Source organism: Poecilia reticulata, chromosome 1 (assembly GCF_904066995.2).
Source record: "Poecilia reticulata chromosome 1, P_reticulata-male-v2, whole genome shotgun sequence".
NCBI lineage: Eukaryota > Metazoa > Chordata > Actinopteri > Cyprinodontiformes > Poeciliidae > Poecilia > Poecilia reticulata.
In genome coordinates, this window is record NC_088830.1 from 19,749,931 (window position 1) to 19,771,749 (window position 21,819).

General features: G+C 36.1%; 1 protein-coding gene across 3 annotated transcripts in view; it reads right to left on the minus strand.

The window, feature by feature from the left end:
- ctnna2 (catenin (cadherin-associated protein), alpha 2) overlaps nt 1-21,819 on the minus strand; it is a 322,747-nt gene that overhangs the window by 296,543 nt on the left and 4,385 nt on the right. For 2 of the 3 annotated variants that reach the window (XM_008413693.3, XM_008413718.3), the window contains exon 2: nt 8,751-8,857. In XM_008413693.3, coding sequence (XP_008411915.1) covers nt 8,751-8,852 — 102 coding nt within the window. In that variant the 5' untranslated portion in view covers nt 8,853-8,857. Of the gene's footprint in view, nt 1-8,750; nt 8,858-9,687; nt 9,787-21,819 lie in introns of those variants that run through there. The other variant, XM_008413702.3, reaches the window with a different exon arrangement.

Here is a 21,819-nt window from a genome sequence, read left to right on the forward strand (position 1 = left end):
CCCCCGACATTCCCACTGTCTTATTTTAACTTAAATAGGAAATCTCCAGCCAAGCCTTGCTTCCCTATTTCACTTCTGCTCAATGGTTTTAAATGTTATGTGACCTTTCATCCATGGTGTACTGACCAGTGGGCTCACCAGTAAGTCATAAATCCCTATGGCAAAGCGTAGCCATTCAATTTTCTGCCTTCAGCACTCCGATACCCGTTTTCAATGGATAAGTGATGTTTTAGCGGCTAATGATAAGAAAGGAAGGTTTGCATGCATGTGCATAATCACAAGTGTTCATGCAAAACTCTTGGGATATTCGACCTCGTCCATACAGTTAGTCCTGTACAGTAGATTAATTTCTTTATTAAGTTAACTGGCCACACCAGCTAACAATGATATTTTACACTACAAGTGCAGTGAGAATTATATGGAAAAGTTCAGTGGCACAAAGCCAAAAGAGAAGCTGCTGGAAGATGGGACAAAACATGTTTTTACAATCTGGGGGCTGTAATGCCATCAGTGGCACCAAATGGGTCGCTGTACAGAAACAACCATAAAAGCACACAACATAGAATAAAGACATAGGCAGCAAAAAGAAGCTATATTAATTTTTTATCAAGTTAACCACTTTTTCAATCAGAAGTAACTACAATACTTTTCTACTTTACTAAATTAAACATTCTCCAATCAAATGCAATACAAAAAATAGACCAAGGTTAGGAAAATATGCTTTGATGCATAAGTGAGCACATTGTAATGTCTTTATAAGATGTTGGATATAAAGCTGGAGGCTTTATATGCTGCCTGTATCAAAGACGCTGTGACAGATTGCTTCTCCTTTGAGTTATAACCAGAAAATCAATCAAACTTGTTGAAATTAAAATCTACCAACCAAAAAAGCCTGTTTGGTGCAACTCTACACACATATTTTTAAGTTCAAACCGTGGATTAGTTAAACCTGAATAGATTTTAGGAGATGAAGAGGCAAAAAATACTGCATTGCAGAAATATCAATGTGAGAAAATCTCAGCTTGGTGGTACACACTGGTGGAGATTTTCTGAGAAAACCCCCATGAACATAATTTAAAAAGCATAGAGCCAATGCTGGAAATAAATTTAACAAAACAAAAATACCAAAGCGTAGAGCTGATTCATTTATAAGGGAAAGTAAAAACATTGCGCAACAATATCTAATTACTGACAATACATGGTGTATTGGAAAACATGCCTATTTTCATTTTTTGATTTGCAATGGTCATGCATATGCATGAGAAAAAGAATCTTTGCCATGAAAAGTACATTCTCAAGGCAATGGATTATTTCTCCAGTGGAGGTAATGCACTGGAATAATCCCCTGAACAGGTTACACAAAAGACAGAAACTCTTATTTTTATATATTTATATATATACATATGAAACAGATTTAAAATACAATTATCTTATATGTACACTCAAAGAACATATTACAATATGCCCGCATCAAAAAAGTATTTTTTTAAAGAAACTTATTTAACTGCTTAATAAATTTAAGAAGCTTAGGTTCAAATTTTGATTGTTATTCTTTGCTGCAACCAAAGGGATAAGTTGTGTCATGTTTTTTTTATTTTTCTTGTGTAAAGTTTTCTCTATTTTGAAGAAGCAAAAAAAAAAAAAACAGGACAGCAGCATCTGTGCATAGCAGCAGTTCAAGACCCTGGGGAAGCCATATGCTGAAATCACAAAGTGTCAAAAGATAACATCCCGAAGACCGATGAAACTGTGTTTCACAAGATCCGGAACTGACCTCAGAGCACAAATGAAGGGACAGATGCTGACAGAGCATTGTTAAGAATCAGCTGGCTATTCTTACAGTCTACAAAGTATTTGTTGTAAGACTTTGTTGTAAGACCACTTACAGATTTAAGTTTTTTCTCACTACGTATTTGTTTTGAAGATTATCTCAAAAATCTCTACGTCATTGACATTTCAAAATCAATGACAGTTTGAAGGCAAATTTTGCAAACTTATCCTGGGGAGCAGTAAAAACTGTTATTTCAACTAAAGTAAATGAAATGTGTTAGTAACTAAAACATTGCCTCTCATTGATCTGTCTTCGTGTTTTCCAAAACTACACTTTCATTAGTCCTGCCTACTTCAACTTTATTGTTCATAAAAGATCAATAAAAATGAAAGCATAGTGTACACAGCCAAATGTGTTCAACTTCATCCCCTCCTTAACCCTACTTCAGCCTTCAAGTTTAGATTAAAGTGATTTGGAAAACATCCAGCCTTTCTGTGACGAGTAAAAAAAGGACATCCATCTGTCGACAATGACTAGAGGCCAGTAGCTTGAAAATCCAAACATCCTGAAAGTACTGGACAGGCTGTTAGTGACCCATGTAATGAAGCATTCTAACCACAGCTGTTAGAATTGCTAATAGCCACTGGGTTGTAGTTGAAGACGCCATCTTCTACAATCTTTAACAAGCTAACTTATTTGGAAAAAACATGTAGTGCTTTTAGAGGGGTATCCTGTATTTTCCAGACACATAGGTCCATTTTATAGCACAATCAAGGCTCACTTTCAGTTTTTATGAAAATGCTGTACACATCAAAAACAACTTCAAAGAAATTTTACTTCCCACCCTATCCGATTCCTTGAAATTGGCCTCCGTCTCTTTAAGAACTTCCTACCCTTCTCTATGTTGTCCACTGTTGCGGTATACAACCATTCTTATGACAATTGCTGTCTGTATGTTAAAAGGGGCCGGTGGCAGCTGTGAATGGTACCCTGCCCCAGGGCAGCTATGGCCACAGTGTAGCAGTTTACCACCATCAGTGTGTGGATGTGTGCATCAGAAGGTGAATGACTGAATGTAGTCTGAAGCAGGGTCCTCTGGACTAGCTAAAGCAAGATACAAGTACAAGTCCTTTACAAGTACAGGACATTTAGACCTCAAAAAAGTAAATTTTGCATGGTACCTCCTGTTTAAAATCAGAACCCTTGATGTCTGGAATTCTTTTAAAAAATTTTACATCACTTTATTGTGCTATACACAATGAAAAATAACCGTAGATTTAAGAGTTATGCACAAACAGGCAGATGACTGAAGCATTTTGTGTGAGTGGGTGTCCATAAATACTGTAAACCACAGCTCACCCTTTTGGGAACTTTAAGGCCTACAGTATTATCTTTATAAATTACTTTGCACTTGTGAATGGTGTCAATAGTGGACCAGAAACTGGTGTAAGACTTTTTGGCTCATAATAGGAACAATTACGCTACTGTAGCCGAAACTGCAGAAGTGAATGCTGGTTCTGATACAAAGGTGCCAAGCAGTTTGTTATATGTAGCTGGATAGATGCAGACCAGTCAGAATGCCTTTTCTGACTTGTTGTGTGCAAATAAGTACAGTACAAATCTGTACAACTCTGAAGCTTCAGCAAGCAGAATGCAACCCTCTCACTCGTCTCTGTCCTACTTGTTCTACTTGAGATGTCTACAGTATGGGATTATACTTGCATTAAGGTTATTCCTAGGTTTAACCTGACTTGCTAAGCACATCTTAAATGGTGCCTGAATGGAAAAAATAAATAAATAACCCAAAATTCATCCTAAATTACCCAACTCAGAGAGTAACTCTTCCATGGTTTCAATGAACTCACCAAGAGGTGTAGCATCTTTCCCTGCCTCTAAAAACTGTTTGAGGTCCGGGCCGACTCCTTTCCACTAGCTTAATGGATTATGACAGTGATGCAGCATGAGGCCTTAATCCCCTCACCAACCATACCCCCACCCCACTTTATGTTAAGCCCCATGACTAGAAACTCTGTTCATCTGGTGCCAACCAAGTCATAGCCAATTCTGGATGGCATAAAAACAAAGAGTGCTAAAACATCCAGAGCTGACAGCAAGCACCACCCTTCAGGTTTCCTCCCACTACATTATTATACACTGTGGAGTCAACAAATAATACATGTTGTGATAAATTCTTCAGTTAATCTATTTCAGTCACAGCCTCCAAAGAGCACAAAAGGACAACGGAATTGAAACAGGCCCGATTTTTTCTAGTCTTACTTTGACAAGCTCACAGTCAATGGTATGGCAAATATCACATCTGCTGTCTAAAGGGAGAAAAGATCCATTGCTTGCTTTGATGAGGTACTATAATGCAAGTAATATTTTCGGTTGTTGTGAGTGCAAATGGTAGAAAGCAACTGGGACCACTGCTTCCCCATTTCTGATATACAAACGATGATTAAAAAGTTCATTTTGTTTGCCTTTGTTTTAAATCGAAACATGTAAACTTTTAGGGAAAAAAAAGAATCAAAACATGAAATGGGTCTATTGTAATAAAGAAACTAAAAGTAATTACTCTGTTGCTTTTGTGCGAGAACAAGACCAAAGCAGTTAAATATATCTAAATACCTTTAAATATTCAAATCTGAGTGGTTTGGCTTTCTCTGCTTGTTAATAGCTCCTGCCGAGGAGTCCTGCAGAGAAAGTCTGTTTAAAATCAGGATGGGTAATCACAAAACACAGGCCCAACTTGTTTCTTATATAAACATGGACATACGAACATGAGTAATTTAAATTGCAAAAAATATTCGAGGCAAGCTTTTGACATTTTTAATGAATATAACATTTTCATATGTCATGGTTTATAAAATAAAGCAGTACTTCTACCAGTAAGTCACATTGGACTTTGGTATCCTGTTTCATCATTTTCAAAAATAACATTAATTTCCATAGCTAAGGAAAGCTTTCTGGAAAGACTAAGTTTGAAGAGACATAAACTTCCTCCATGGGTTAAGTCTTAGAAATGGGATAAGGCATTGTATCATTCAAGGGAAGCTAAGAGTAGACTTGCTCATCTGATCAGAACTTCTCCTTTTGAGGTTTTGAAAGCACAATAGAAAGGGTAAACATTATGAAAAGCCAAATAAAATCACCTGTTACCCCATAACCCATTTTCAGAAGAGAAAAACATAACGGATGTACGGTTGTTTGAAAAGGTTTGCCCCCATTTGATTTTTTTTTTTTTCCCATTTTCCAACACAACCAAACACAAACACTGAAGTGGGACAAACATGCCAAAAAGTTAGAAAACAGGAGGGGGAAAACACTTTCTCACACCACTCATTCAGACTTTTACACTAACTTTTAAGGAAGTTGTTTGAACAGCTGTAATCCTCATAAAACTTTTCCAAATTTGTAAATAACACTTCTGATGTTTTTTTAATGCCCATCTCCAGCAGTGATTGGCTAAGAGGCAGGGTGCACTCTGGTCCCACAAACACACAGGACAAATCTGCAGACTTGCGCCCATATGTAAGGGCATTTTTAGATTTGTCACGTCACCTAGCAATCATGTTTCTGGACTCTGGGAGAAAGTGCAGCCCCCATGCAAGAGGAGAACAGGTAAACATTATGCAGAAAGATACAAGACCAAATACAGGACCTCCCTGCTGAAAAGTCACAATCTGTAATTGATGATCATCCCACCATCTACCTCTGAGTTTTAATTCAAATGCTCCATTAACAGTCTATAAATGCCCCCAAGTGGCAAATATTTATTTGCTGAACTATTCCAAAGACGGAGCCAAACTTCCCAATAGCATCCTACTGGAGAGTCAGCCACTCCAAGTCTGTTGATGGGAAGAATTTTAATAATTAATAAAGAAATTAATATCTGAATCCTGCAGCATTAAAGTTTAAGGGATCAACTTGACGTAAAATGCAATTAAGCATGTGAGGTCTGTCTATATAACATGATTGAAGTAAGATTTTTGCAGCAAATGAAAAAAAAATCCTTAGATCAGTAGTCTTGAACTCATGTACTTAAAGCCTACTGTCATGCTTCTACTGAACATAATGGCATGCTGAAGGTAAATAACTGTTGAAATGGATTTGGTTGGACCAGGAACATGTCTAAGCTTTACACAACAGACCCCTCAAAACAGGAGCTGGGGACCACAACCATACACAGTGGCTATTTTTTGCCTGCCCCTGAAGGCTGCTTTCATATAATCCTTTAAAGAAATGCTGCTATTGCCCGCAGTATAAAAGATATTTATGCTATCTGCAGACAGGTTTTTTGTACACAGAGCCATGAAGACGGATCCTCCGTTTTAGCAATATATCTGCTAGGTTCACTAGCTGGTCTATGATAAAGTTGGTCATGATAAATAAGACTGGTATTTCAACCAATGTCAGGGGAAGCCTGATTGTCTGTCTTCCAGAAGTAACCGACTTTTCTTTGTCCAAACATCCTCAATCATCCAAGCTGATTAGAAAAAAATCACAGTGCCTGGTTCACAAAAAAAATAAAAAATAAAAAATACGGTTCAAAATTTTTGTAAATCCTAAAAGTAAACTGCTTCAGTTTGATTTGCAAATTATCCATGTGGTTGTGTTAAAAAATGTGTCATTTTAGAAAAACGCAGATGTAAAAAAAAAATAAAATAAAATCAGATTTTTAAATATCTTAAAAGAACTTCAAATATATCATTACCAGAACACACTTTTAAGAAAATATGCATGTCTTCATGTATATAGAAAACATACACAAGAATGAAAAGAACAGACTTCTCTGAAAACATTCATCATTAATCGGTGGATACCAAAAGTTTTTCTAAGGATAAAAATCAAGACATTAATGTGAAAATTTTTTCTTTTGAAAAATGCTCTTCAACATTCACATAATTTGATGTAAAGGCAGTCAAGCATTGCCATGCTGAAAAAAACCTCATCAGCTTCCCATCCCTTGACATTAAGCAATTAGCTACCTGTCAGTCTGATGACCACTCAAAAGGAACAAAGAGCGGATGTGGCTAACTCAAGGCACCATAAAAGAGGCACAGTGAAACTCTCTAAGTGAGAGCCATTTAAATTCTTTTTTATATGCTGTCTGACTGCTTAATTTTTGGGACAGGCTTACATTTTCTTCATATTTTAGCAGTGTTCAAACACTTGTTATCAATGCAACTCAAAGCAATAGGATTATATAATGATTTTCTTACAAAAAGAAAGTAATGCAATGCCATCAAAGTCATGCAGGTTATACATGTATCTAAAAGTGAGGGAGATTTGTCCCGTTTTTGTCATACAGTCACACATGTAAAACCAGATAATCTGTATGTAAAATGACAACATACAACGTATAAGCTAACATGGTCATCTAACCACATGATAAGAAACAAATCTGCAAAATTTAAAAGAGGCACAATTTTTACAAAAACTGAAAAGCACATTTGTTTTCTCAAATAATAAAAAACCCCATTATTTTACAAAATGGAGCAACAAAGAAAGCTAAACAGATGAAGGGGTTGATAAATCTCTAGGTAACATTGCAGGGGTCATGCAGTAGTTTGAAAACAGGAGATTTGATTAAAAATAAAAAGCACTTTGAAGTCAACCGAGGAACACCAGACCACTGGGGAAGGCTGCTGGTACACTCAGTAATCTCAGCACTGTCAGCATTGTGTCTGACACAGGCAAGGATGGAAACATCATGTCCTGCAGTGCAAAATTTATTCATTATTATTTTATGAAACAAAGAGGTTGAGATTTATGTGCTAAAGTAGTTCAATGTTGGACATTTGAGGGAATTCTCAAAAACAATTTTGTGTTCTGTTGTCACTGAATGCACATCCTTTGTGCACAAAAAACAATATACACACTATAAAATATGGACAGGGTGCACCATTTAGCTTTTATACATAAAAAAGTTAATTCTTATACTGCATCTCAAAGTGTCAGGGCAATAAAACAATGTGTTTCAGAAAACTAAAATTAAATACATGATTTGAACTATGATTAACTGCATTCATATTAACAAAAGGAACAGTTAGAAACAGCTTAATGGCTTCAAACTGCCATCTATTTAATGATAATTTTTATATTGGTCAAAATAAAAACTTGCAGTAAATGTTGGTTGTTTACCTCTTAATGAGCTGTGGCAGAGATGGAGTAGCTGTGGCTATGGATTCCACTTTGTAATATTTTCTAAATGAAAATATTATGGGGATAAAAAGTGAATCAGTCCAGAAAAAAAGACAAATGACTGTAAAATTAATATGCACTTTTATATCTTAATCATTATTAAATTTTGACTACTGTTCAAATAGAAGAGCATTTGTATGCATCCATGATCTAACATCCTTATCTTTGTGGGGTCGTCAAGGGGCGAGAGGTAGGCACCATAAAAGAGGCACATACGGCATACAGATGCCGCCATCACAGCGGCATCTGTATTCAAACCTAATTTAATTGGTAACAAACTGAATATTAGTTTTTTTTTTTTTTGGATAAGTGTGTTGCACCCAGTAGATTGCTTAGCAAGTACTACGAATACATGCAACAGAAGTCATGGTGTTTGGAAACATTCTCCTCATGTTATCGTAATTCACTTTTGGGAGTTGATGTAGATTCTATTTTTCAGTCCTCCAGCAATGATTCCCCATATGTACATAAAGTACCACTGTCAATTAAAGGAGAAACTGTGTTAAGGCTGAGAAATTATGGAAGAAAAGTGAGATGGAAACTGAATGGAGATGCCTTTTTAAGGAACGTATTGCTTGTTCTTAAGTGTAAAAAGTTTCCTAATTTCAGAATAGAAATGGAAAAAATGCAAATTGCAGTTTGAAGTGAAATTCTTTTGCGCATTATTACCACACATTATTCTCGCATTATTGTCAGTGCCTCAGCAAGTTGGGAAGAACCGGTTTCATTTTGCCAGAACTCTATTTCATACATATCAAGTGTGTTCTTCCTCTACCTGTGTGACCAAGGGTTCCAGAAGCCGCTCCACAGTCAAGGTGCGGATTTCAAGACTCTTTGGGTCCCATTTCAATAGAATAGGGGAAGTGGCAGTCGTCATGGTCTCTGTTGGGATTACACGGACAGAAATAGTTAGGGAAAAAAGTTGCCAATTTATAATACATATTAGACAGTTTTAAGTGCTTTACAGGCAATATGATAATAACATTTGTAAATTTACAAGTGTTGAGCTGTGTAGACTGGCACTCAGAAAACCAGCACACACTTTGGCATATCAATGTATTATATAATAATTTTGTGGAACTGTGAGGACAAATAGTCATAATAAAAGCTCAAATTCCATCTGTACTTTTTGAATAGTTCATCATTTTTGCAAAGCTTTCATATTACGACCCATTTGCATTTATTATAATTTTTGACCCAATTTCAATTTAAAAACCAAATTCACAGCATGTGAACACTTATTGGTGGAAACAAAACATTGTCTCCACCAACAAGCGGTTGCACAAAAACATGTATGATAAACATTTGTAAAACAAAACATTTATCCCAAATAAATTGCGAGGAATTAATGAGGTGTAGACACACATCAGTCTTCGAAAGCACAGCACATTGAGGTTATTTTGACAATTCCAGAACACCATTAACATAGATTAACATGTTATTTTCGTAGGTCCACAAGGATATTTCAAACAGAAAAGCAATTCCTTTATGTAAAAGGTCAAGTCGGTGCCTTCAGTACAGAGCAGACTATAGAAAACTGCTTTGAAGTTATGTTAGTCAGTTATGTTATGTTAGTCAGTTATGTTAGCTAGTCAGTTATCAAAACAGAAACAAAGCAAGCTAAGCTACAAGATGACACAAAATCCCCTAAAAAAACAAAAAATTAACTGTGAAGTCCTGAAATGACGACAAAAACAAGTAAAACTACATACATATGTTCCTCTAAATCCACTGGCTCCATTTGCATGCACAGAAATATTTGGCTGTGGCAGACATAGGCTGGCTCGTCTGCATGTGACACTGGTGGCTGCTTTTGTAAAGCTGCATTGTGATGTGAATCACTTTCATTGAAGCAACATTTGGGGGTAGGAGGGTCGAGTGACACTCAGCAAATCCTGATTCTATTCATCAAACAAGCCAGGAGGACAACAGCAAAGCACACATAAATGCTTGACCAGTTCCCGTACTGTTAGGAACTGCAATCACATTACAAGGTCAATTCTTGCATGACGATATGACTTTCTGCAAAATTTTAATTACCTAAGTTGTTAAGTTTAGCTTGAACTGGAGGAAAAGATGTTACTCTTTGTAAACATTTTGAGCTAGTTGCTATTCAGCAGAGTTTTGGCCTACATTTGTTCACAGTCTGCGCAGCATTTTGATTACTTAAAACTTTGTTGGTAAAAAAAAAATACAGAGTTGCTGCGGGTCTGTAAAGTGAGATCATTCACTGAAAACAGTACAGAAAAACAGAGAAAAGGGAGGGGGGAAAAAAACATTTTTGTGTGGGGAATGAGGGGGGTCTACACACTTATCTGACCAAAGTACCATACCAAAACAAAAACTATTTTCTGTGAAAGCAAAACTAGAAATGGTTTCAACTAAGCAGCATTTCAGAAATCAGCTTCTTAGCTTGTCAGAGCCTTTTCTTCCATACTGATGTTTGAAAATAATTCAAATTTAGCAAATGTTATATAAGTTTACTCCAGAGGCTAAACAGCTGGCATGTGGCGTGCGGTGTGTGTCAGCAGAAGGCAGCGTTGCATTGGGCCAGCTGGGACTGACCGAGTGTACTGCCAATGTAAGTGAGGCAAAAGGGATAATAAAATGTGAATAACTATGACATATCTGGGGCAGGGGCTGCTTATGCTACTCAAAGCAGTTTAGGGTGGATGTATAGTAGGAAATCTGATAAATCTGATCCATACCTTAAGGAGTTCACAACAGAGCATCGTCTTGAATATTTTCATGTGGTAAGAAAATGTGTAAAAGAAATCAGAACCAATGTAACATTTTAAAAGTTTTTTTTTTTTTTTAGTATCACTCAGACAAGTTTTAAGTTACACAGTTTCCATAGTGTCAATTTCTGAATATTTTTCACAATGTGATACTGTTTGATATCTATTTTATTTATTATTTTTTTGCTTTGCTCATTCTCAGGAGTCACTACAATAAGCTGCGTGAGTTGAGGTGTGGATTACAAAAGGTCAGCACTGGTACAGTCTGCAGCCATAAATTAAGCCAAGCAGTTTAATGGCGATTATTTTTGCCTCAGTGCACTTATGGCCGTTGCTTAAACCAAGTGAACCAACCGCCAGATGCAGTGTTATTAACAATGCAAAACAAAAAAAAAAAGCATCACTCTCTCTTACTCCTTAAAAAGCATAAATAATTCAAAGTGAATCTTGGGGGAGGAAATATGACAAGTAAATATAAAGATGTTATATTAGTCTAATTTATCTTATTTACATGTGCTGAAGTGCTGACATTTTATTTCAGCTGAAATAAATCTGAAATTACATTTTAGTTCATCAGCAGCATTTTGCCATCATGTCTGTAAAATTACAAAATACAAGGATTAAAAAATTGGAGATTGGAGCATGGATCTAATGAAACATTGCATGGTAATCCTAAATTCTAAGAAAAAATGTAAATACATACAAAACAATACGTGCCAACATCAAAATATTTGACCAAAAACACTTCTGGTTGTTTCTTTAATGCATTAATCTCCCATATATCATTAATGTCATCTAATCTGCAACATGCAATCTGCTTCAAATAGTCTAAAAACAAACACCGACATGCTCAGCAGGAACATAAGTTACTTGACGAGTACACAAAACTGATAAATCTGTAGTAAGCAATTTTTTCTTTTTTTTACACAAGGAGATTTTCATGAGTTTCACTAAGTGTTGCTATTCAGCAATTTGTTTTAGAGCTACAAAGCAGACCTTTTAATGCCCAATTCATCACTAGCCTGCAGATACTGTGCCTGCTGAGTTTGGCAGAGAAAGCTCATCACAATGTGGTTGTGTTGTTAATTAGCTTTCTTGTTTTGTGTGTTGGCCTCAAAAAGTACTTCAGTTGTCTCAGTTCATTTATCATGTCTGCCTATTCAAGATAAAATATATCGAGTGTTCACGTTTTCTGGTACAGCAATAATTGATGAAGAAAGCTGGAAACAAAGATAGTCAAACCAAAAGGTAAGACACTTAGTGTACCCAACATGCAATAAACAGACTTGTTAATCATAAGGGAAGCATGCACATAAGAAATACATTTTTGCAAAGTGCAAGAATTGCTTGCAAAAATTGATATTTAGCTGAACTTTTCAAGGAAAACACACACAGTTGGAAGAGTGGAGATTGTCAAAGCATAACATGTGCCACCCTTATTTTTTCCCCAGTTATTCCCCGCAATCCAAGGCTACTTACAACCAACATATAAAATCAAAAGCTTAGAATATGGATACAGATTGGGAAGGGACGATGTAGACTTAAAATATTAATACAATTATTTATATTTATTGAAAAACTTTCATGGAAACAACAATACAAAATTAGTCAAAGTGATCACTTCTCTCTAGCCCGCAATCCCCCCCACCCACACACACATACATACATATATAAATACATACGTAATTCAGTATTGACAATATTGCACAAGACTGCTTGGATTAAATGCATTGACTTTCAATGCCTTTTATACCCATATCTGTTACTGACGTAAATACTGGGTTAATTAAAAATAAATAATTGCAAATGTTCTCAATTATAACTTGATTTATTCAGTTTCACATGCCAATTTGTTGTCCTGAGTCAGTCATTTTGCCAAGTCATATTTTCTTACAATGACGTAATGTAAGCATTATGCCATTACATTCCTATGCAATCCTGATTGATTCTCATTTCCCTTCAGTGCTAAGCTGGACACGGGCCCTGTGTCACATATATTACATTCCGTCACTGCTGACTGAATGACATATTTCGTTATGAAGGTGCAAGGTTGGCAACAATGTCAGAGTTGTCATAATGGGATATAAAACAAGTTTGCCACATGCTGCTTTCCTAAGTAAGTTGGTTCATTTGTCAGGTGATGCAGGGTCTCCTGAATGTTTTTTTTTGTTTGTTTTTTATTGACCATTAAACAATATTACGTTCTGTTCTGCTTGTGTCAGCTCTTCTAAAAGCTAAAGCTGATGACATGGCAGAGAGACAACTGCTAGTGGATGCGAAGTGATTGCCTCATTTGGCCAGGTGTTCACCCCGCGCAGTTTGTCGATTTGCAATAATTGTTTGTCGGTGCTCGATCACTATGTGCATCACTGCCACACGGGTCCAAACATATTAGTCACTTTATAAATAAAAAAAACAAAAATCTTTGCTGAGTCAAGCTCTTTAACGAAAATAATTGGTGATAAAAAAGTAAGGTTGTTTCTTAAAATCTATTTTGTCTTGTGTTCATGCACAACGCAAAGCAACATAGAACTGTTGCTTCTGTGTTGCAACAAAGGCAACAGTAGTCCTATGTACTCAATTAATAAATCACCTGGTCATGTTTATTTAGTGTGTAGTGGCATTTTTAAATCCCTGGTGGCATATTTAACTACATTATTAGACTTCATTAGGTGTCGCAAGGCTTAGCGTATATGACACAATGGTTTATCCTATTCCCAAGACTTGCTTTTCCACCATTACTAAAGTATCTACAAAACAGATGGTTATTCAAGCTCCAGCTTCACAGTATTATAAACCATCCATCCATCCATTTGCTGTACACCCTTGTCCCTAGTGGGGTCGGGAGCGGTGCTAGTGCCTATCTCCAGCAAATGTTTCGAGCAAGAGGCGGGGTACACTCTGGACAGGTCGCCAGTCTGTCGCAGGCATTATAAGCCAAATATGTTTGATAATGCTGTCAGTCAGTTTCCTTAAAACTGAATGACTGGTTTCCAGGCCTCTCAGGTCTTATGGATCTGGTCTGCCCTGCATCCCCACAAACAGAACCAAACATAGAGAAGCAGCATTCAGTTTTTCTGCAGCTCACTTCTGGAACAAACTTCCAGAAAACTGAAAACGGGTGAAACACTACGGAGCACTCTAGATGACATGGGAATTTTTTTTTTCTTTTGTGTTACCTCGCAAAACTTTTGCATTACCTCCCAATATGCTTATTGTAATGTTTGCTGGTCTATTTTGTATATAACCACAAATGTCAATTTAAAATTTCAAATATACAGTAGGGCAAAAAAGTATTTAGTCAGCCACCAATTGTGCAAGTTCTCCCACTTAAAAAGATGAGAGAGGCCTGTAATTTTCATCATAGATGTACCTCAACTATGAGAGACAAAAGGAGAAAAAAAATCCAGAAAATCACATTTTCTGATTTTTAAAGAATTTATTTGCAAAATATGGTGGAAAATAAGTATTTGGTCAATAACAAAAGTTCATCTCAATACTTTGTTATATACCCTTTGTTGGCAATGACAGAGATCAAACGTTTTCTGTAAGTCTTCACAAGGTTTTCACACGCTGTTGGTGGTATTTTGGCCCATTCCTCCATGCAGATCTTCTCTAGAGCTGTGATGTTCTGGGGCTGTCGCCGGACAACACAGACTTTCAACTCCCTCCACAGATTTTTTATGGGGTTGACATCTGGAGACTGGCTAGGCCACTCCAGGACCTTGAAATGCTTCTTACGAAGCCACTCCTTCGTTACCCGGGTGGTGTGTTTGGGATCATCGTCCTGCTGAAAGACCCAGCCACGTTTCACCTTCAATGCCCTTGTTGATGGAAGGTTTTCACTCAAAATGTGATGATACATGGCCCCATTCATTCTTTCCTTTACACGGATTAGTCGTCCTAGTCCCTTGGCAGAAAAACAGCCCTAAAGCATGATGTTTCCACCCCCATGCTTCACAGTAGGCATGGTGTTCTTTGGATGCAACTCAGCATTCATTCTCCTCCAAACACGACAAGTAGAGTTTTGACCAAAAAGTTCTACTTTGGTTTCATCTGACCATGTGATATTCTCCCAGTCATCTTCTGGATCATCCAAATGCTCTCTAGCAAACTTGAGACGGGCCTTGACATGTACTGACTTAAGCAGGGGGACACGTCTGGCACTGCAGGTTTGAGTCCCTGGCGGCGTAGTGCGTTACTGATGGTAGCCTTTGTTACTTTGGTCCCAGCTCTCTGCAGGTCATTCACTAGGTTCCCATATGTGGTTCTGGATTTTTGCTCACCGTTCTTGTGATCATTTTGACCCCACGGGGTGTGATCTTGCGTGGAGCCCCAGATCGAGGGAGATTATCAGTGGTCTTGTAAGTGATCCATTTTCTAATAATTGATCCCACAGTTGATTTCTTTACACCAAGCTGTTTACCTATTGCAGATTCAGTCTTCCCAGCCTGGTGCAGGTTTATAATTTTGTTTTGGGTGTCCTTTGACAGCTCTCTAGTTTTGGCCATGGTGGAGTTTAGAGTGTGACTGTTTGAGGTTGTGGACAGGTGTGTTTTATACTGATAACGAGTTCAAATAGGTGCCATTAATACAGGTAACAAGTGGAGGACAGAGGAGCCTCTTACAGAAGAAGTTACACGGCTGTGAGAGCCTGAAATCTTGCTTGTTTGTAGCTGACCAAATACTTATTTTCCACCATATATTGCCAATAAATTCTTTAAAAATCTGAAAACGTGATTTTCTGGATTTTTTTTTTCTCCTTTTGTCTCTCATAGTTGAGGTATATCTATGATGAAAATTATAGGCCTCTCTCTTCTTTTTAAGTGGGAGAACTTGCACAATTGGTGGCTGACTAAATACTTTTTTGCCCCACTGTATACACATATAAAGTTCCTACTTATGCAAAGTTTCCGTTTATATCACAGGGTTGTGGTGCATTTCTATCATAAAGAAAAAGATATAAAACTTGAGATATTTCACGAGATGGAAAAACCTTATGAAAACCTTATATAATAGCAGAAAGTACAATGGCCACCATAATGGCATAATGCCTTACAGTATTCAATTATGCTGTGTTTTTATCTTTACTTTTTAATTTATTTTTATTTTTCTTTCTCACCGTTTCCGTTTTAATGCTTTCTTAAAATTTTTTTCCCTCTCTTATCACATGCTGTTTTTATTTTAATTATGTGAAGCTCTTTGAAATGCTTTGCTGCTGAAATGTGCTGTACAAATACAATTTGATTGATTGATTGTATTAACTGATTAGTACATTATTGCAAAAGAACGCAAAACCTAAACGCAAAACCTATTGCGAGGTAACACAATACGCAAAACAAAAAATGCCCGTCTCCTAGAGGGCTGTGTAAAACACTGAGATCCTTTAAATCAAGACTAAAAACCCAGCTGTTTAGAGTTGCTTTTGAACTATAAACAAATGGAAGATTGACCAACATTTTGATGTGTACTAATGATTTTAACGCTGACACTTGACAAAATGCAATGTCTGTTACTAGTTTCACAACTGTTCAATGTATGATGTGTTTGTGATGTTTTCATGTTTTCATTGCGTAAGATACGTTGAATTGCCTTGCTGCTGAGATGTGCTATACAAATATACTTGAAACCACAAATTACAAATCAGGTCAGACCTCAAAGATCAGATTTTTCTATTTGAAAAATAGAAGCATTTTTCAAAAACTGAAATCTTTAAAATGTATTTGATACAGTACACTAAACATAAAATATTTTTTAACAGTTACATTTACTCCTAAGATAAACATAATGACAGCAAAACATTTAAACAAGAAATTACTATTATACTGTAAAAACAAATGTATAAAAAATACATTGATGGCAACATTAGTTGCTGGTTTTAGTACAGGTAAGTTTTATTTTTATTTATTTAATTTGATCATTCTAGCCACAGTATAAACTGCTTATTGCATGAACCAAACCACGGTTCTTCTTTTTCTCTGCATATCCAACTAGCTTTGTAAGCACAATCCCTGACATTTGCTATTATATGAAAGTGTCCACACTGACCCAAATTCAGAGCAGAGTTAAACACACATCCTTGCATGGAGCAGGGGGGGGTATCTCTAAAAGCAGATGTCAAACCCCAGTGTGTCAGCAATCACTGCTCTCTAGAGCCAAATTGTGAGAGTCTAATAAAAAATCTGGTAAAAGTAAAGCATGAAAACTGAAATTAACAAAGCAGCCAATATGTTTTGGGAACTGATATTGCAGTAATGCAATGTACTGCTATTCAAGGAAGAACTATATTAAAATACATGAAATATGCAAGACTCAATTGAGATGGCAGTTGGATTAACATGATTGTATTTTTCTTAATTTCATGGTGACCACCAAATTTTTAAAGTATAAAAATGTACCCTTTCTATATAATTTCTATATTTGAAATAATGTCTTGTTGTTTTGCATGTTCTAGAGGTGAAGTATTACCACTTGTTAAACCAAAATCAATGCTGAATTACTGAATATGTTCCATTTTACTTTATGTGAGAATGCCTAACAATGTCACTATTAGACCAGAGTTTGGGTTGTTGGTGTCATCACTCTAAATCTGCATAGCAAGTGTAATGCGTCTCAATATGCTTGTATTTTAGAGCTTGCGTGTTTTACTTGTCTAAATCACACCACAGTTCAGTTAATGTTTAGTGTTTGGGATTAATTTGCAACAGAGGTCTCCTATAAATAGGTCAGTTGTGAGTGCTCATCTCTAATCCTACATCATATGGGATTTGTTTATGACTTTGGTACAATGAAATGAAGTAACTAAGAAAAACTATTCCAATCCAATATCAAACTGCATTCAGTTGCTTTGAGTGACACTAAGTATTATATCATCGTATATCTTGCAAGATATAAACAAAAAAATCATTCCATTGACATGGTAACTCATGAGTATCTGCTCCATTACATGCAGGACTTTTCAAAAAGCATGACCAGGAGTGATCAAATTTATGCTTATGATATCTACTTTTCATAAGCATTTAAGTGATCAAAGTAACAGAATTTCTTTTTTTAGAAACCAACAAATGCTGTCACAAATTAAAATATGTTCTGAAATTGAAGTGAAGCACCGTTTAGTTTTTGAAATGGGGATCAATACAGATTAAGAGGAAAAACACTTCTTGGGTTCATGTCGACATTACTTTTACAGACATTAAAATTTTGTTTACGAAGTAACAGTCAAGGATATTTCATTTGGTTAATAAGACCAGAACGCAGAAACAGTTTAATGAAAATGGGTCATAGGAGCTTATCCTTGTGAAACTTTTAGGTTCTTGCTACAGGGATGAATGTTCCACATTTTAAGGTCTAAGTCATTATTCGCAAAAAGGATTCAAATCTTGTAAGCCACGGCTTAATCTAAGCCAAACTTTTTACACAGGGTTCTGCACCAAAACGGCTAGTTACTCCAAGGTTCTACCAAGACTAAGTGTAAGAAATTAATAGCGTCTCAAATTTTGCAGTAAATCATATTTGGTGGTCTCAAATTATTTTAAAGTGTAGCTTTTTGCAAAAGCTATCTAGTTTCTTTATTGACCTTTAATTCTGTTATTTAGTGTTTTATTTTCTTACATTGAAGTAAGATTTCAATGTTCTCCACACTGAATCCGCTACAAAGGCAAAAAATATGCCAACAAAAAAAAATTACTAAAGTACTTTCATGAAAATCAGTAAAATAAGGATACATGCACAGTTAACGATTTAATAATAGAAACTGCACAAATTGCTGGTCCAAAACTAACCTACTGTGACCATCACCAGCTTGACTGGTGATCCGCAGACCACAGAATTTGTCCTGCCTTTAAACACACCACTGTTCCACAGCTATTTGTCAGTGAAATAAGCACATCTTAAGTTCGGAAATGTCTTGTGTGTAAAACAGAGTTTGATTTATCAAAGTCGGTGGAAGAAAGAGAGACATTCTACATGAACACTTTTCTAGTCATACTGACCATTCAAAGCGCTTTCGCTCACATCCATTCGTGCGATACACAGATCAGTAGGCAACTCGAGGTTAAGTGCTTTGCCCACGAGCACATTGACATGTGACAGGAGGATGTTGGAATCAAACCTGCAACTTTCTGATTACTGGTTAGCTACTACACCCACAGAGCCACAGTCACTAAGTGTTTTCACTCGATGAAGGAAGTGATCTTCTGGTGGTTTCGTCTTGTCTATAAATTGTTCCAATGCTAGGCTAAGCATAACTCCTTGTTTCCACCTCAGTCCACAAATAATGTTATCCAATTTAACATTAGCACAACCCGCTATAGTTTTCTGTTTGTAAACATGACAGTAGCAGTTTTGGACGTGCAGCACTGACAGACAGACATAGCCATCTATCTGTGCTATGGTAGGAAAATCTGACAAGGTAGCACTGATAGTCAGAACACCGGTCTTTTTTTTGACCGGTGAATTTATCATACTGCTCGCTCTGCTTTTTCCTTTTGACCTTTCAACCTCTGTGTATTTTTGAAGATGCGGGATTTGGAAATGGAAAATTTAGATGTAGACAAAACAGATTTTAGTAGCCCTTGTTGTTAAAAGTTAAATTTGATATTGGTAGGTAAAATCCTTGCACAAATAACTGGAAATCATCTACAAAAGTCTGAGGATGCTTTTCTAATATTTATATTTTACTACCTTACAAGAGTCAAAAATTGTCATTGTCTCAAACAACACCTATCCGTGCAACACAAATAAAATCCAAACTGAACTGAGATGTTGCTTGCTTGAGAAAGTGACTCTGATCTTATTTGTCGCCTCAGTGTGATTATCTTAATAAAAGCCTGGAACTATCTGCCTCAGATCCAAACAAACAGCTGATAAAAGGTGCTTTTTTTTTTTCTTTTCTTTTTAAGAAAAGAGGTTGTCTGCTTAATCTCACCCACTGCAAGCTGTTACAGCAAGCAACAGCTGTATCATCTTGATTTACTTCAACGGTTAGCATTCAAATTTTCCAAGGTAAAAGAGAAGTCAGGCTGTTGCCTAACAACAGAAGTTAATTTACCAAGACAAGTCACACAATGTGTGGAGGAGGAGCTGGTCAATCCTAAGAGACGTAAAAGCCTGAGAGAAGCAAGACTTCTGAAACACAAAAGTTACATCAAAAAAAGTAGAGTAGGGTAACGCCATTTACATAAATTATATTTAAAGACACATACTGACATCATCATCTGGCAGACATACAAAACTTTTCTACTGAGCTGTAAGAAATGATCTTTAATAACTTCCCACTGCCAACATGGTTGATTGATCCTGAATAGCTGGAAAAAAAACATAATGGAAATGAAGGAGGGTGATGTGCTTGTGAATTACTAACGGTTCTTATTATTGAACTGTGACTGCTCTCTAAATGCCTCACACATACAACACAAAGGTAACTAAACCCCACTGTATTAGATTTATTAGATGTAGTTAGATTTGTCATGACATTGTAAAATCGAATTTACAACAATTATGGTAAAAATGTCACATTTTAACACTTAAAAATAATAGTTTGTGTGCAGTCAAAAATGATTAATGATGGTGTTCCTAGAGTATACTCCAAGTTACTTTAACCCAAACTTTATTAAAGTACTCTAACCTTGCCATAAATAATTCTAACTTTATGACAAAATATCTGACACAATTGTAAGATTATTAAGTTAAAGAACTAAGATTTTTCTTATTTGTAACTATACTCATCAATAGTGAAACCAACCAGGACAAGAAGCAATTTTGTAGGAGTTTGTAGCAGTTAGGGTAGCTAGGAAAATATCCTTAAAACTGCTGCTGAGCTGTTGTCGAGTTCAGAGAGATGAGCATGTACTACAAAGAGGAATAAAGTTAAACACAAACAGCCTTTCTGTATAGACCAATTTAACTAGAGTACAGGTTGTGCTCTGTAAAACTGTCCTCCACATAGCCATGATAAAGTGAATGTGAATGTACAAATACCATATTATGCAGTGCATAACCATTTGTCATGGGGAATAATAGTAGCATTTACTTTAGGCAGATTATTTAATAAAAGAGCACAATGTAAAATTGAAGCAGAACAGTAGAAGATACATGGCTGAGGTCACAAACAGCACCCACTGAACCAAGAGTAAATATTTCTTGCAAACTGGATGAAAAGGGATTATCCCATGAATTTTAAACATATTTTTTGATTTTTCAAAGATAGTTTTAAGACAAGAAAATAAAACTATCTTTGAAAAAGTTACAAACAAAATCTCAAAATACCAGGGGCACACTTATTTGTCTTAGAAAGATTGACTAATATAAACATTGGTCACAGATTCTACCCTTTCATAAATTTTCCAAATGAATTCACATGAATAAATCAAGCTAAAGAATTTGTGAAGCGTAGCAGAATGTATATAAAAAAAGGCTGGCCTTCCACAGCAAATAAAAAGTTTATCTGATTTATTTTAGGTTTGACATTACAGAAAGCTGTTTTGAGATGAATGCTTCAGCAGAAAGCCTAATCAGCCATGACTACAACTCTCGAAACCAATTGACCAGAATAAATACAGTATAAACGAGATTTGTGACAACAACTAAATTCATAGCATAGCAGATTAGCATAACAAAATCAAAGTGTTTTTGATCCTGGAACAGGATTGCTTGGTCTCGCATATATAAGGTCAACTTCACATTCACTGTGCCCTAGTTAAACTCTTTCCACATAGCCTTCCTTGGCTCAAAGCAAAGTTTTCATAGCATTCCGAAGTACAATAAAAATGTAACTATAAGAAGAAGATCCATGTTTGACATTTGATCAAACAACTCAATTGGAAACTCCAAAAAGGATAACATACATTCAGACTCTTTACATCAGTAATATATTTAGCAGCACTTGTTCTTCAATGAAGAATAAAAAGCTTTAGAAGGTAAATGGGTAGAAAATTCATTACGTAACATGTGAGTTGATCAAATCTCAAAACAGCAACTATCAACCAGAAGCAGCTTTTTAATAAGACCAAGTTATATGTTTTTATTTTTTATTCAATTGTTATATCAAACCAACATTCTCTCATGTTACATATTGCATGTTTCCTCATATCATGCATCCCTAAGAAG